The sequence below is a fragment of the Ursus maritimus genome, unplaced genomic scaffold (assembly GCF_017311325.1).
Source record: "Ursus maritimus isolate PB19 unplaced genomic scaffold, ASM1731132v1 scaffold_1, whole genome shotgun sequence".
Classification (NCBI taxonomy): domain Eukaryota; kingdom Metazoa; phylum Chordata; class Mammalia; order Carnivora; family Ursidae; genus Ursus; species Ursus maritimus.
The window spans coordinates 63,844,042-63,861,097 of NW_024423343.1; the positions used below are offsets into that span (position 1 = coordinate 63,844,042).

General features: G+C 35.2%; 1 protein-coding gene across 8 annotated transcripts in view; it reads left to right on the forward strand.

Annotated features, from left to right (window-relative positions):
- Nucleotides 1-12,822, forward strand: part of LOC103659521 (sodium channel protein type 1 subunit alpha) — a 74,260-nt gene extending 61,438 nt beyond the window's left edge. For all 8 annotated transcript variants that reach the window (XM_008687048.1, XM_008687049.1, XM_008687051.1 and 5 more), the window contains 6 exons: nucleotides 909-1,190; nucleotides 3,510-3,563; nucleotides 5,112-5,249; nucleotides 7,440-7,544; nucleotides 9,129-9,399; nucleotides 11,508-12,822. In XM_008687048.1, the coding sequence (XP_008685270.1) occupies nucleotides 909-1,190; nucleotides 3,510-3,563; nucleotides 5,112-5,249; nucleotides 7,440-7,544; nucleotides 9,129-9,399; nucleotides 11,508-12,685 (2,028 nt within the window). In that variant the 3' untranslated portion in view covers nucleotides 12,686-12,822. The remainder of the gene's footprint in view (nucleotides 1-908; nucleotides 1,191-3,509; nucleotides 3,564-5,111; nucleotides 5,250-7,439; nucleotides 7,545-9,128; nucleotides 9,400-11,507) is intronic.
- Nucleotides 12,823-17,056: the final 4,234 nt, after the last annotated feature.

A 17,056-nucleotide genomic window follows, 5' to 3' on the forward strand; every position in this document is an offset into this window, starting at 1 on the left:
TATGAAAACTCAGATCTTTTCATCTGGGATCCAAAAATTAAGATAAAAGGGTGAAAAAAAAAAACATGCTCCCATAGAATAAGAATAGATAATTATTTAGCACAGAATTTGATGTTAATCACATCAGATTTGGGACCTATGTGTGGCATCCCCCCTTTTCTTATTTTCCTAAGAAACCAATTTCTATTATGTTTCATTTAAAATAAGTTTATTGAATTAAACTCAGTAAATGAAACAACTGATATGACTGGAGCTTGAAATAAACGATGTGATGATCTAATGAAATACATAATGCTAAACTGTCTTGCTTCTTATGCAAAAATTATTAGTCTTAGCAATGCATGAATAATTAAGGACAAAACTATAGTAGGCATTTAATAAGATTTTTATATTTATACATCTGAATTTTAAATTTATTAAAGTATATTGGTCAAACCAACTTATGTCCAAATATTTTAGTTTCATTATTTAATATGTTGCCTTTTTTAAAAACTTAATCTTCTTAATCTTCTGTATTAGGATTTCCTACTTCTCTTTTTTCTAATAAACAACAAATATTCTAATTTCATCTGGCAGCAAATTCCTCTGATTTTGCCTTTCCTTTAACCTTTTGGAACTTCCCCCTCTCTATTTTTTAAACTTTTTTTTCTTGTTTCTTTGTTATATTGTCTATATTTGTTTCCCTAAATGTATTGCTTAAGAATGAATGGATTTCATTTTAAGATTTTTTTTACTTTGCTTTTATGTGTCCTAGAATAGTCTCGATACTAAAAAAAAAAAGAAAGAAAAGAAAAAAAAAGAGAGAAAGAAAAAAATGAAAAAGAAATACTAAAGATTACTAGGGAAATGTCTTTTCCTTTTTAATAAGTAAGAATTCTGACTTTTCTTTTTTTCCATTTGTGTATTAGGTGGTTGTGAATGCCCTTTTAGGAGCAATTCCATCCATCATGAATGTGCTTCTGGTTTGTCTTATATTCTGGCTAATTTTCAGCATCATGGGCGTAAATTTGTTTGCTGGCAAATTCTACCACTGTATTAACACCACAACTGGTGACATGTTTGACATCAGCGAAGTGAATAATCATTCTGATTGCCTAAAACTCATAGAAAGAAATGAGACTGCCCGATGGAAAAATGTGAAAGTAAACTTTGATAATGTAGGATTTGGGTATCTCTCTTTGCTTCAAGTTGTAAGTGAACACTCTTTTCTCTGAAATTTGTTTATTGTTTGGAATAATAACAAAGTAATGACATACATCTATGTTACTAAGAAGAGAGATTAGTTATCATGAAGAAAGTTTATAATATACTTTATTTCTAATTTTGATTTATGAGTACAAGCGTATGAGCCCAGATGGGTGGCAGCTTGGGTCCATGTAAACGCAGTGCAGACATAGTTGATAGTGACCAGCTATTTCAGTTCCTACCAAAGGTTTTATTCTCTTCCTGCCTATATTGCTCTCTCTTCCCATATGAACAAGTTGATTAATCATTAAGTTTGCTATTATTTTTCCTACTGCAACTGGAAAGCTTTTTTCGCTGATGGATCACCCTCACCAAACATACACACTTAACACACCTGATTGGGTTGTAACTAATTGGTGGCAATTAACTGCTACTGAGTTGTATGATTTGGACTGAAGATCGGGGAAGGAATGACACTTAGCTTTTAGGGTGAGACCCTCGTAATGAAATGGAAATAGCACAGGGTAGAGCCTGAACACAGAAATGAAATACAAGCAGCTGTGGTCTCACTTCAAATGACCTTTCAGTGCAATTACTGAAGTCTATTTTATCTAAATATTCGGGCTTTTTACTGCTGGGTTCCTAAGCCTGATTTACACAATAGAAAAATAGTTCACAGTTTATAAAAACGCAAGAGGTGGTGGCCCTTTAAGGATTTGCATTTGATGCTGCTTTTGGCAGGAGCTGCATCACAACAAAGTAGTGGCTAAAAACAGAATCCAGATTGTTTGAAAAACACAGAAAGATCCTGCTCTATTCTGGCCACTGAAAACTCAGCTTAAAAAAAAAAGGCTATAAAAGTTCTTTCCTTGTGTTTCTACAGAGGCTTTAGGGCAGAAATCCATTTCTACTCACCAGGATTATGTTTTCAGTTGCTCAACCAGGAGACTAACCAAGCAGACAAACCTGTATTGGTCAAAACCCTCTTGCATCTCTTTCAGAGGTGTCTGAACTATGATTCTTTTACAAGTTCTTCCCACCTTCTTGTTGGAAGTTCCTATTTCTCTTCTGGATGTTTCTGACTTACTCTGAATGTTTATGCGATTAAAATAGGGATTTAAAAAACCTGGCAAGTATGAATTCTTTAAATCTTATAGTGGACACACGATGACAGTTTCTTGAGAGTTTATCCTAACCCTTAATTAATAACCACACTTGTAAATATCACTGAAGTATACCACTTCCTCCGTAAAATTGAGAAAAGAAAAAAAAATTCAAGCAATTCCTTAAAATGCTGAGTAATTCTAAAAATGTCGGGTAAAGGTCTTGCGTGAAGCCATTAAATAAATTCCACCACTGAAGAAACTCTAAAGTACTACTTTGTAGTTGGCTTTATACAGAATCACCTCTGTTGATGAGTAACTCATTGAAATGGTTCCTCGAATCACGTTTTTCCTGTTCCTATACCTAGTGTGTAATGGACTTGTTCTATCGTTGACCTCAGCCATTGACATTCCACATTTCCCTCTCTGACATACAAACAGCTTCTATTTTCTAGCTAAGAATCATTAGTTTCTCTTCACTGCCATCAAACGCACCCTTCCTTGGTTTTCTTCCCGTGACATCCACCACTTCACAAGTGTTAGTGTTATGAAAACAAAGATGTGTTGGAATACAGTTGCCAAAAGCTTTGCTAGACTTGCTCACTAGCTAAGAACAATCCTCTCAGACTTCCAGGGTTTAAAATGTATGTCCTATGACAAATAACAAATTACTGTAAGTTATTAGACTTGGGATCTGTCTTGAATCTGGAACACCAAGTGTCTACTGTATTATTTTTGCCCATATGAACTCACTTTCAGATGATCCTCAGAGTGTTAAGGTCAAGAGAAATGTTAAACTCTCAGTCACTATCATCACCTAGCCGATAGATTTCAGTGGATGACTGGAGATCTAAATTGTAATTGTTTTGCGGTTACACATATTGTCAAGTGTGTTGGCATTTGTGAAGCTTTCTAAAAGTATTCTACCAAATTTTGATAGCATTTCAAATTTGCATTATTCCATGAACTCTTAAGAATTGAGAAATATTTGTGGGTTGGTTGTCAAACAAGAGGATATATCAAATAACCATTTTGCTTATTATGTGTTTTAGAAATGAAGTCTTACTAAGATATGGTATTGGTCCAAAATCCATGTAAAATTTGTTTTGAAATGTCTTTCTTTCAAAAACGTTCCTTTTAAAAAAATAGATAAGTAAGAATATTTATTAAACGTCAGGTCTGAATTATTCCAAAGTAAAGCATGCGTGTCCTTTTTAATAGGCCACATTTAAGGGATGGATGGATATAATGTATGCAGCGGTTGATTCCAGAAATGTAAGTATTCTTTATATCCTGCCTTTTTGTAATATTGGTTAAGTACTAAAATTAATTCAACAGAGGATAGCAGCCAAATGGGATGATTCTATGATGACTATTTTAAAAAAGGAAAAAATACGACTCAAGTTAATATTCAAGTATAGAGTGTTTAAAAGAAAAATCTTACTGAAATAAATCAAAACAAATTCTTTCCAAAGTTAAAGTAACACATTCATATATTTAATAACTGATGAATATCCTTCCGTTGAATATTTTTCTATTTTGCTTTCTTCTTCTCTACTAATTATATAATCGGCAATAATTTTGGTGTGTAGGAACAAATGTGAAAAAATACATGATTGCTATCAGTAGTTGAAATGTATAGTTACTCTCCACAAGTAGACAGTGTGAAGTTAGGGATGTTGTCCAGGCAGCCTTAGATTTCTATAATAATCCCTTTCAGATTCATTCTTTTACATGATTTTCGCATCCGTAAATGTACTGGAGCCTTTACCAATGATGTTATCACTTCAGTGGTCACATTTCCTTTAAGTTTGTATCACCAAAGGAAAGACCTACTTTATTTGGTTTCTCCTATCATAGCCTCTTTTAGGCTTCAAGGAGAGAACTGAAATCCATGCGATTCCAACTCTGCTTTTCAAAACTGTGTAAAAATTTAGTGTGTTCTATTGTCTTCCTCATTCTGTTCCGAAATCCAATCTCTTTAGTCTATTATCGTGAAAAATAACTTCTGTCTCAGTACTCTTTAAACTGACCCGATAGAGCTCACTTATCTTTTTTGATGTACACTTCTCATAAGGGCTTTAATTTTATTTGAGTACCTTCCTGATATCCTCCAGAATTGTGTTATTTCACTTGTTACTACAGTTTTGTTTTGTGTGTTTGGTTGGTTTTAACTCTGTTATCTTTAGAATGACATGAATTTTTAGGAAACTATCTATCATGACTCATTTACCCTTTATTATGGGATATATGGTAGCTCACTGATAACTTACTGTAAGTCCAATCCAAAGACTAAATTATCAATTGAGGTTTCATAAGATGGATGTCTTGTTATGTTTACTCAATCTAAAAAATTCAATGACTATTGTAATGTTAAAGGTATGACGCTAAACATCTAAATGAATAACTCAATTCTTGTTTGCCAAATAAATTCATGCACACACAAATGGTTGTGTCCTAAACACAGTCTATACATATTATCTGGAATAAAATTTTTCATTAATAATTTTTAAATTATTGAAATTCAGTACTAAAAAAATTTTACCAAATTTAGCACTCTACCATCCGAATAGCAAGATACTAGTTGTATTTATAGTTATAAAAATAGATTCTAATGTGTTATAATAACTATACTTTCTTACATGAAAACATCTCTAAAGGCTAATTTCAGAGATTTTTTTTAGAGGTAGCTGATTCAGAGGGGGAAAAAAAGTACTGCTAAGTATTACTAGGCATTTTCTTTTCTATTCTCATGAAAAAGCACCAACGACTTCCAGCAACAAAACATATTGTGATATTTTACAAACTCTTCTCCTTTGGTAGGTGGAACTCCAGCCTAAGTATGAGGAAAGTCTATACATGTATCTTTACTTTGTTATTTTCATCATCTTTGGGTCCTTCTTCACCTTGAACCTGTTTATTGGTGTCATCATAGATAATTTCAACCAGCAAAAAAAGAAGATAAGTATTTCTAGTATTTTATCTCCCCCTAAGATAGTAAAATTATTTGAAGTGCTTTCTCCACTAAATGAGTACTTTGATTCAGAAGCCTAGTGGGCATATATGTTAAAATCTATTTTGCGCCCTTCCCTTCTGCCACCCACTGCCCATCTCTTTTCAGGGTATAGAAAGTCAAAAACAACGGTGTTCTGTATTCCTGTACATAATTTCACAAAACCTCTCTCCTCTTTTTTATTTTAATTAATTAATTTGTTAGTTTTATTGATTTATTAATTTATAAATATTAATTATTTTAATCAATTCATAATTAATAATTAATTGATTGATTTTAAATACAAAATTTAAATAAATAAATTTATTTTAGAGCCAGGGGCCACATTTCCATTCCTTTGGAAAAGAACAACTAGGAAAAAAAAAAACTAGAAAAGAACCCAAGCATATGCCCCTTTTCCAAGGTCAACTTGTTTTATCCCTATGATTCCCCTCCTAAAAATATACTTTCTGGTGAAAACCCTTAGAATGTTTGCAATAAATTAAGCATAAGACATAAACTTCTCTTAGTGTTTCTTTTCCTTCATCAGTTCCTTGTATAATTTCCACTTCCTTCTCCCTGTTATTTAATTATAAACTATTAGTTCCAGGTTGAATTGAACAGCTCTTTATTTTATTATTATCATTTATAAAGCCCATTTTATCATCCTAATCATATATGCACAATATAAGAAATATGAAAAGTAAAGAAATATCATTACTTGGGAGTATCACTATTCACATTTAATGCCTTTCTATTCATACTTTTTCTACATATGTTCTTCGTATCAAAATTATTTTATTTACAATTATAAATTCTTGGGGCACCTGAGTGGCTCAGTCGGTTAGGCCTCTGACTCTTAATATCAGCTCAGGTCTTGATCTCAGGGTCATGAGTTCAAGCCCAGGATTGGGCTCGGTGTTGGGCTCATGCTGGGTGTGGAGTCTACTTAAAAAAAAAAAAAAGGTGTTGCATATAATTATAAATTCTCTTTTTGACTTAATGTAAGTATTTTTCCATTCTCATAAGTCTTCGTATATACATTATCATAATTTACTTAACCATGTCCCAACAAATTGATGATTGATGTTGTTTCTAATCCTTAATGATTTAAATAGTGCCTTGTCAAAAGTCTTTGTGCAAAAGAAAAAAAATGAGTATTTAATTATTTTCTTGACTAATTTCTAAAGTATTTTGCTTCCCCCAATAATATGCCTGATCATGCTCATAATCATACTCATAATAACATCCACACAGACATGCCCAGGGCACTGCTGGCTCACTGGCATCAAACATTCTGTTTTTCAATACTGCATATTTGATAAGTGAAAATTGTTTTTAATTTTAATTTTTATGTCTTTTATTACTAGTCGGTTTAAACATGTTTTTGAGTGCTTTTTGCCATTGATATTTCTTCCTTTGCTTGCTATTCCTTCATCTTATTTATTCAGTATATTTTCTTATTATGAGTGCTTCCATTGTATGAGATGCTTACAGAACATTGCTGTCCCCACCCCTTTTTATTGTTACTAATATTCTATGGTCAATGTCAGGCTTTTATTTCACTTATTAGCCTGAGTTGCGATCCTCTGTACCTCCTGGCCTATCATATCCTTGCCATACTAATGATCTCTGGTGTATCCCCAAATCTTCTACCAACTTAGCACATTTCCTTTCTATCCATTTGTTCCAATTCTTGGCAGACTGAAAGTGGCTTTTTATGAGTAACTTTAACCCATCTTGCAATATACATACTATAATGCATTGCTACATTGGAATAAGAAAATCATTGTCTTTAACTTCTGAAAAGCAGTATGTACAGCGTTAGGAGCTGAGTATTTCAAGTCTCAGTGAATCAAATTTTACCACTCACTGAGTATATGGTGTTGGGTAAAATACTTAGCCTCTCAGTTTCTGGGGTTTTTTTCTGCCATAAAATAATAATGAAAATAATAAAGTCCATTTTGGATAATTAGAGAATTAAATAATATTGTACTACCTAAAAAATACACTTCTTATTTTTCAAATTTAAAATTCTAAGCATAATTATGTTATCCATTTTCTTTTTTAACTGTCCCTTTCCTGTTTTAAGTTTAACATTTAAAAATTATGTGCAAAGGGACACAGTTTTAACCAGTTTTTATTTTTCTTTTCTTTACTTTGGAGGTCAAGACATCTTTATGACAGAAGAACAGAAGAAATACTACAATGCAATGAAAAAATTAGGATCGAAAAAGCCACAAAAGCCTATACCTCGACCAGGAGTAAGAAATACCAAATAAACAATAACACTTATATTGGGAAAAAATAAACAAAAACAAAAAATTGCATGGGCTTTCTCACAGAAGAGATAGTGGCTAACATTTCCAGCAGCAAAAATTAGAGCTTCATTAATTCATCCTTTTATGGTAATGGTAAAAAAAAATTCTAAAAAGAGACCACCAAAAAAAAGAAGACGAAGAGGAAACAGAAAATGCACCCTATTTTCAGGCGATTTCTAATTACACAACTAAAATCCAAACTAAATGGCAAAGACACATAAGTAGGTGATATGCACAAGAAAAAGTTGATCACAGAACTCAAGAGTAGTTGCCAAGTAATGGTAAAGAGAGGAGTAAACCTTGGGTGGGGTTAAAATACGTGCAATTTTCTGCTGGATTAACAAACTGACAAAGTGTTGAGTGAAATAACATCTTACTTCCATTTTATTTTCCATTAGAGGAACTGAGTGGAGAACAAAAGAATTCTAGTATCTACTGTTCATATATATGGCTATAAAGTTAGAAGTTACTAATGTCTTCAGAAGTCAGGGTCATTAAATAGAATTCATGATGATAAATAACAATTCTCATGTTTCCGTGATGAACCATCCAGACAACTGTGAAATGGAGAAGGCTTATCCCACACTGTACTGATTTTTGTAATGATGATCTGTGAAGTTAAAATAATTCCTGGGGTACATTAGGGAACAAAATACTAGTAAACATTCATATTGTGCTAGCTGATGTTCCCTTCTTGAAAATGATGAGAAATACATACTATTCTCTGGTAAGCCTTAACTCTGGAAGTAGAAATGGGTCAACTATGTGTAGGAAAATGTGAGATAGAAGATATCCTCAGAGTTCCTGAACGGCCTTGGAAAATGAGCCAGACAATGGCCTCCAGGGACCAAAAGTGGCAGAAATGGGGAGCAGAGCCACAGATCATTGACAGAGACATTAATTTTTGACATCAAAGAATAAGGAATGCCATTCTGGTCTGATTATTCCTGTGTAGGCTCAGCATTCTGTGTCAAGCAGCAAGGACTGTTTGGTGAAAGAACATCAATATTGACATACATAGGCTTTAAATGCATAATGTTATACATGTGTTCCTGAAATTCCAAGCTCCCTTTAGCAATCCTTTGAGAATAAGACAAATGGAATGTTAATAGATACTATGTTTTGAAATGGCTACATGGTCCAACTGATCATGGGATATTCTGGCAAAACAAAATTAAGCAGGTTTCTTCACTTCTCATAATCTTAATATGTTAATGTGCATTTTGTGCCTCTGAGTGAAGTGTATAGCATGCAATGTTTCTTGTCAGAAATCCCCTTTTGGAAAAAAAAAAAAAAAGAAATCCCCTTTTGACAGGGATTATTATTCTGTGGAATACATACTGGTAAATAGAAATTTCGATAGCTAAATCTTAAAAATTAATGCGTAAGCCATCTTTTACAAAATTCCAGGTGAGTGCTTACTATGTATAATATTAGAAAGCTAATCAATGCAGAAAGTCCTTATGCAGATGCTAATACGTACAGGAAAACTCCTCTGTTACTGAAAGCATTTCTGTTTCCCTACAGAACAAATTTCAAGGAATGGTCTTTGACTTTGTAACCAGACAAGTTTTTGACATAAGCATCATGATTCTTATCTGTCTCAACATGGTCACGATGATGGTAGAAACAGATGACCAGAGTGAATATGTGACTACCATTTTGTCACGCATCAACCTGGTGTTCATTGTGCTGTTCACTGGAGAATGTGTGCTGAAGCTCATATCCCTCCGCCATTATTATTTCACCATAGGCTGGAATATTTTTGATTTTGTTGTTGTCATTCTCTCCATTGTAGGTAAGAAGTATTTAAAATCTCTTAAGTTCTGTTTAAGAAAAGTGAAAGTTGGAACATTCAAGTTTAAATTAGAGATCATGCCACTACTTGGAAATAACTACTCAGAAATTTTTTATGTATTTCATCCAGGTGTGTTTATTTTTCTTACAAAATGAGGCTCCTACTATGTGTATAGTATTGTATCCTAGCCTAACCATTTTAGATTATGGTGAATCTAATGGTAAATTCCCATTCATTTGAACTAGGAATCTGCTATTAACTAAGATAAAAATGTTTGTGACATGTCAAGATTGAGTAATTTTCATAACATCTAAATGGCTCTGTTGAGAACTAGAAATTTAGTCTGGTACTCAGGAAGAACACTGCATTGGATATACAGACATAGAGCCATTCAGCATTAAATAGAAGTGGAGGCTGGTGACAAGATAAAGAAAGGCATAGAGCGGAAAAAAAATAAAGATAAGAACAAAATGTTAGGAAATACAGACAGTAGTTACTTTAAGGGTATCAGGTAGATATTTTCTAGATAACCTTGAAATGGAATTATTAGTAATGATGCACAAGGGATGTGAGGTGGTATGGGACATCATGTTATCAGTAATACACTTCAAAGTCTGGAATGTACAACACATCACATGAACAATAGCTCATCTCATTAAAGATACAACTCTAGCTCCAGGGAAGTGATAAGCCTATCTATGGGCCTAAAGTATTTATTCTTCCCTAAACCAGATAATATGATTGGGTCAACATTTTACCATTCAATATGGGGCACCTCTGTTGGGTAGGTTTTCATGCCATTACCCCCTCTGAAGAAGATCTTCTATCTAACCCATATGTTGTAGGTAGCCTTTGATTTCCATACCAATCTATGGCATAATCAGTTGTGGACAGTGTACTAAGGTTGTCTTCACCTCTCTTTTCTCACTCTATCTTCCTCTTTCTCTCCCTCTCTCACACACCCACACACGCTTAGACTAATTTACTCTTTAAAGAATGAGACAGAGTAACTTGAAAGCACTTGGTTTCTTGAACTCCTTGTTAGTTCAATTGTTATTTCATTATTTAAAAGGCAATTGGAGAAAAAGACTTAAAAGAAGTGGGCTGAGTGACCACATTAGACACAGGAGACCAGTAAGAGCTTCAGCTTGGATCATTTTAGAAATGTACCAGAACATATACATATACTATTATATATATATATGTAGTATATAAGAATATTGTAGGGGAAGCTTAGGCAAATATCAAGTTCATGGAGAGATGAAAATAGCATTAAAAATTGCAGATACTTTTAGATGGATAAGGACTCGATAGGCAATTTCAGAAAAAAAAATTGTATTCATATAAATGTGAACTTATACCCTTGGCCATTGCTGTTTAGACTTCATAATTTTTAACTTATTTTTTTAGATTTAGTCTTGAAATTTTGTATAAGCTAAAGATAGTCTTTAGACATCCCTCAAAGACAAAAAAATATTGTAAAATTGTTATTGAATATTGTCTGAGCTCGGAGTACCATAACAAATTACCACAGATGGGGTGTTTAATAAATTAAACAACACAAACTTATTTTCTCACAGTTCTGGAGGCTAAAAGTCCAAGATCAAGCTACCAGCATGGTGGGTTCCTGGTGCGAGCTCTCTTCCTGGCTGGTAGATGCCTACGTTCTCACTATGTCCTCATATGGCAGGGAGAGAGAGGGAAAGTTCTCTAGTGTCTCTTCTCATAAGGGAACTAATCCTATCATGAGAGCCCCACCCTCGTGACCTCATCTAAACCTAATTATCTCCACAGAACCCTATCTCTAAATACCAGGAATTGGAGAGTTAGGGCTTTAACATATGAATTGGAAGGGGGGCCAGTGAGGAAGAAGGGACACAATTTAGTCTATAACAAATATCTGGTTGAGTTTAATACTGAATGTCAAAATTAAGGTTTATTTATAATATATATTAAATACAGTTATATATATTATATGCATGTCAAATTTAAGATTATGTAACTGAATTTCAGGCTCTAAACTTTACTTTGGAGACTTAGCAGAACTGTAATTATTATTTTAATGGATAACTTCTTTAATGGTTGGTATTCCCATTTTTTATCTATAGGCATGTTTCTGGCTGAACTGATAGAAAAATACTTTGTGTCTCCTACCCTGTTCCGAGTGATCCGGCTCGCCAGGATTGGCCGAATCTTGCGACTGATCAAAGGGGCCAAGGGGATCCGCACGCTGCTCTTCGCTCTGATGATGTCCCTTCCGGCCTTGTTTAACATCGGCCTCCTGCTCTTCCTGGTCATGTTCATCTACGCCATCTTTGGAATGTCCAACTTTGCCTATGTTAAGAGGGAAGTTGGAATTGATGACATGTTCAACTTCGAGACCTTTGGCAACAGCATGATCTGCCTGTTCCAGATTACCACCTCTGCTGGCTGGGACGGACTGCTAGCACCTATTCTCAACAGTAAACCACCCGATTGTGACCCTAATAAAGTTAACCCTGGAAGCTCAGTTAAGGGGGACTGCGGGAACCCCTCTGTCGGGATTTTCTTTTTTGTCAGTTACATCATCATCTCATTTCTGGTCGTGGTGAACATGTACATCGCTGTCATCCTGGAGAACTTCAGTGTTGCTACTGAGGAAAGTGCAGAGCCCCTGAGCGAGGATGACTTTGAGATGTTCTATGAGGTCTGGGAGAAGTTTGATCCCGATGCCACCCAGTTCATGGAATTTGAAAAACTCTCTCAGTTTGCAGCTGCTCTGGAACCCCCCCTCAATTTGCCACAACCAAACAAACTCCAGCTCATTGCCATGGATTTGCCCATGGTCAGTGGGGACCGAATCCACTGTCTTGACATCTTATTTGCTTTTACAAAGCGGGTTCTGGGAGAGAGTGGAGAGATGGATGCTCTCCGAATACAAATGGAAGAGAGATTCATGGCTTCCAATCCATCAAAGGTCTCTTATCAGCCAATAACAACGACTTTAAAACGGAAACAAGAGGAGGTGTCTGCCGTTATTATTCAGCGTGCTTACAGGCGCCACCTTTTAAAGCGAACTGTAAAACAAGCTTCATTTACGTATAATAAAAATAAAATCAAAGGTGGGGCTAATCTTCTTGTAAAAGAAGACATGATCATTGACAGAATAAACGAAAACTCCATTACAGAAAAAACTGACCTGACCATGTCCACAGCAGCTTGTCCACCTTCCTATGATCGCGTAACAAAGCCAATCGTGGAAAAACATGAGCAAGAAGGCAAAGATGAAAAAGCCAAAGGGAAATAAATGGAAAGAAATGAGAATAGTTGCGTGACAAATTGTTTACAGCCTGTGAAGGTGATGTATTTTTGTCAACAGGACTCCTTTAGGAGGTCAATGCCAAACTGACTGTTTTTACACAAATCTACTTAAGGTCAGTGCCTACAATAAGACAGTGACCCCTTGTCAAGAAAACTGTGACTCTGTGTAAAGGGGAGACGACCTCGACAGGAGGTTACTGTTCTCACTACCAGCTGACACTGCTGAAAACAAGAGACAAGATGGCTACTCAGACTGTAGGGACCAGTTCAAAGGGGTGCAAACCTATAATTTGGGGGTTGTTTAACATGAAACACTTTAGTGTAGTAATTGTGTCCACTCTTTGCATTTCAACTGCCACATTTGTCACATTTTTATGAAATCTGTTAAGGGATTCATCTTTTTTTTAATCCATATGTTGTTTAGTATATGTGACTATTTTTGTAAATAGGGTTTCTGTTGTGAAATAGACAAAGGGCCTCTTCAACAGGTGTGCCACTGGGGGTTAGCGCAGTCACACGGCCTCCCATCTGCACAAAGGCGTGGTTTGCATGAGGGCATGCTGCACTTAGAGATCATGCATGAAAAAAAAGTCACAAGGAAAACAATGAGATCTTAAATTCCATCCATGTCTCTGGGAGGGATAATTGGGGAATAATTGGAGGTGCTTTGCTGATCTTGTTTTGTCAAATCCAGCCCCCAGACAAAGTAGATCATTTTTGGGGGTAGGCCATTAAATCTTAGCAGGTGCAAACTTCCTTCAACTGTCTGGAGTCATAAATGTTGTGTTTCTGTTTATTGTATTTAAAAAAACAAAACAAAACTGAGAAATGAGCATTGCTTCTCCCCTGAAGACTGAAATGACCAGAAGAGCCCTTTATAAATTTCTGCTTATCCTGCACTTTGGTTAAGCCATCTTCAGCTCAGCAAGGTTGACAACTGTATATGTTAATGAAATGCTATTTATTATGTAAATAGTCATTTTACCCTGTGGTGCACGTTTGGGCAAATAATGACCGAAGCACAGTATTTATTGCATCAAATATGTACCACAAGAAATGTAGAGTGCAAGCTTTACACAGGTAATATAATGTATTCTGTACCATTATAGATAGTCTGGATGCTATCAGTGCATGTTTCTATTACCATGCTGCCGTATCTGCTTTCTCCCACTGCTCAGAATCTCATTTATGAGAAACCATATGTCAGTGGTAAAGTCAAGGAAATTGTTCAACAGATCTCGTTTCTTTAAGTCATTAAGCAATAGTTTGCAGCACTTTAACAGGTTTTTGGTTATTTTTAAATTTTAAGTGAATAACATATGGTGTATAGCCAGACTGTACAGACATATTTAAAAAACAACAACAACAACAACAAACACCACTTAACCTGTTAAAAATGTGTTTAGGATTTTATAAGCAAAATATAAATACTGTACAAAGTCATTTTATCTTATTTTTCAGCATTATGTACATAAATATGAAGAGGAAATTATCTTGGGGTTGATATCACAATCACTTTTCTTACTTTCTGTCCATAGTACTTTTTCATGGAAGACATTTGCTAAATAAGAAAAGAAAACAAGACTGGGTAGTTGTAGATTTCTGCTTTTTTATTACATTTGCTAATTCTAGCTTATTTCATAATTTTATGGGGCAAAATAGGTTCACAAGTCACACCCAAATTATGCTTTGCAATTGGAAAAGGGTATAAAATTTTATTGACGTTTTTGGTAGTGCCTGCACAAACTGATTGAAGGTAATGCTTATTTTTCATTTTTGTCCTTTTCTTTCTAATTTCTGTTTATGCTTTCATTTCTTTGGAGTCATGCTGCTCTAGATTGTTCTAAATATAATGCGGGTTTTGCAATTTTTTTCCCACAAGAACAGAGAGTAGGGAACTTATATAGAGAATTACATCAGGACATTTTGTGTTTCTTATAGAAGCAAACCATAGGCTCCTCTTTTTCTTAAAATTACTTAGATAAACTGTATTCGTGAACTGCATGCTGGAAAATGCTACTATTACCCTAAATGATGCTAACCAACGTTAAAAATGTGCAAAACTAATAAAGATTACATTTTTTATTTTATTGTTTGCCCACTTACTTTTTGTTAAAAGCACTTGATGAAAAGATGAAGATATTTTATTCTAAAAATTGAGGGAGAAAGGGAAGGACGCACACACACACGGGTCTACCTGAGCTGACAGTAAGAAAACCTAGGGTAGAAATGGGACTATGAGGAATGACCTCCCAGGGGCTACAAGGAGTAGGGTGTGAGCTCTGCCAAAAGGAACTGATACCAGAGCATAAGCTGGTGGCTCTAGATGGAAAAGAAGTGTGGGAGCTAGAGCAATGGTGGATGGTCCTTTGAGGTACAGAAGGAAGGCCTTAAATCTGTATTTACAAAATTAAACGTTGCCTTGTGGATATTTTGTTTGCTCCTCTAGAAGCACTCTCCATGCTTTTCCATCCAGCTCTGTGGGCGGTGATTTTGTGCATTGCATCATTGGGCTCCATTACCCTCTGGCTCCCAACTGGGAAGCGCCAGCAAGGAAGCACCAGTGGGAGAGGGTGAACTTGGGCATTTACTCCTCAGATCCTTCTTTGCTGAGTCGCTCTCAGTTGGCAGTGGTGTACCCATCAACATAAAGTTATACTTCGGGTCAGACAATCCCATTCTACAACAAAAACTACTTGGGGGTCTGGTCGTCACCTTAGACTTTGGGCTGGACCTCCCTATTCCTGGTAGCTTTTCCCCAATCTTGGCAACACCCTTTCAAATGGCCGCATCACGAAAACATTCTCTGTTTCATCTGTTTCCTGTCCGGATGACACAGTCATTAAATAGCTTCCGAAACAGGACAAAGGGCAAAGATTTGCTTTAGGTTAGTTTAGAAACTCGATCTAACCGGTTCCGGTAGATAAAGGAACAGGAACTGGGGAAACTACAATAAAGTCAAGCGAAGAATTCCATTCAATAGAATTCAAAGAATTCTATTCAAAGAATTCTATTCAAGAATTCTATTCAATCTCTATGAATAGAGGTTACCAGAGTGGTCCCAACAGTAATATTGAGAGTCTAAAAAACTTACCTAAACGTATGAGGAAAGAGAAGCCTTTCCGTGTCATCAGGGTAGTACAGTCTCTGTTGTGAAGCTAGAAGGGAGGACACGGGCTTGATGGGGAAAGGAGCGGTCAAGCACAGTGCTTCTCTCATCCTTCTACACTTACTGACTCATCTCTTCATAATATCACAACAATTAATTCTGATTTATTAGTGGCTGAAAATAATTTCCCGTTTCCAACCAACACAAATAAGGATTATAGCAGAATCTCTACAGATTTTTTTTTTATACTTCACATCCACACCACACACACTGGTATTTTTCCAAATACAAAAGAATTGGTGAAACATATTCATAAATTACCATATTCCTTTTGGTATCACTTTGCATACTATTTGCTGTGCCAGAAAGTAATATAATGCTCAAGGAATAATGAGTCACATCAGTGGAACAAAGCTAGTTTGAAGGGGGTTCCCACTGGCCAAAACCAGGGAAATTTAAGAATCAAAATAAATAACAATAGTATAGATTACAACCCATTTAATAAAATAAGAACCCACAAGTATATACCGATATAAATAAATAAAAACAAGCAAAACTCTCTTTCTTACAGGTGAAAGTTAACTAACAAATGTAGGAGAAATACTGGACTTAGAAAATCACCATTTGGCAACCATGATAATGACAACTGATTCATGCAAGAGTGATGAACACAAACTCATGAATGAAAGTTTGATGGGGAATAAGAAAATTACATTGTCTCAAAGTAGCTCTTTTTCATTAATTAAAAATTTTTAAGAAGAGTTTACAGTGGAGAAACCCAGCAGATGCCACCTTCAAAGATATCATCAATTAGAGGGCCAACTACACTGAAAAAGATACATCACTTCTCAGTATCCAAAAATAAAGAATTTAGCCATAAGGAAAATCAAATTGAGGACATTCTGAAAAATAACTGAATTGAATTCTTCAAAATTTTAAAGTCATGAAAAACAAAGAAAGGTCAGGAACTGCCTGAGGTTGAAGAGCTCTGAAAACTAAACACAATCTGTGGTTCTGTATCGGATACTAGACTGGGAAAGTAACATTGATTATGGATATTGTTGGGAAAACTAACTTCGAATATGGACTGTTTGTTAATTATTAGTATTATGAAAGCTGATTTTTTCATTTTATTAAGTCTAATGCAGCTATTACGTAACTATAAGTCATGTCCTTCTTGGAAAGTGCACACTAAAGTATTTAGGGGTGAATGGGATGAGGCCTGCAGCTCACTCTTGAAAGAAAACG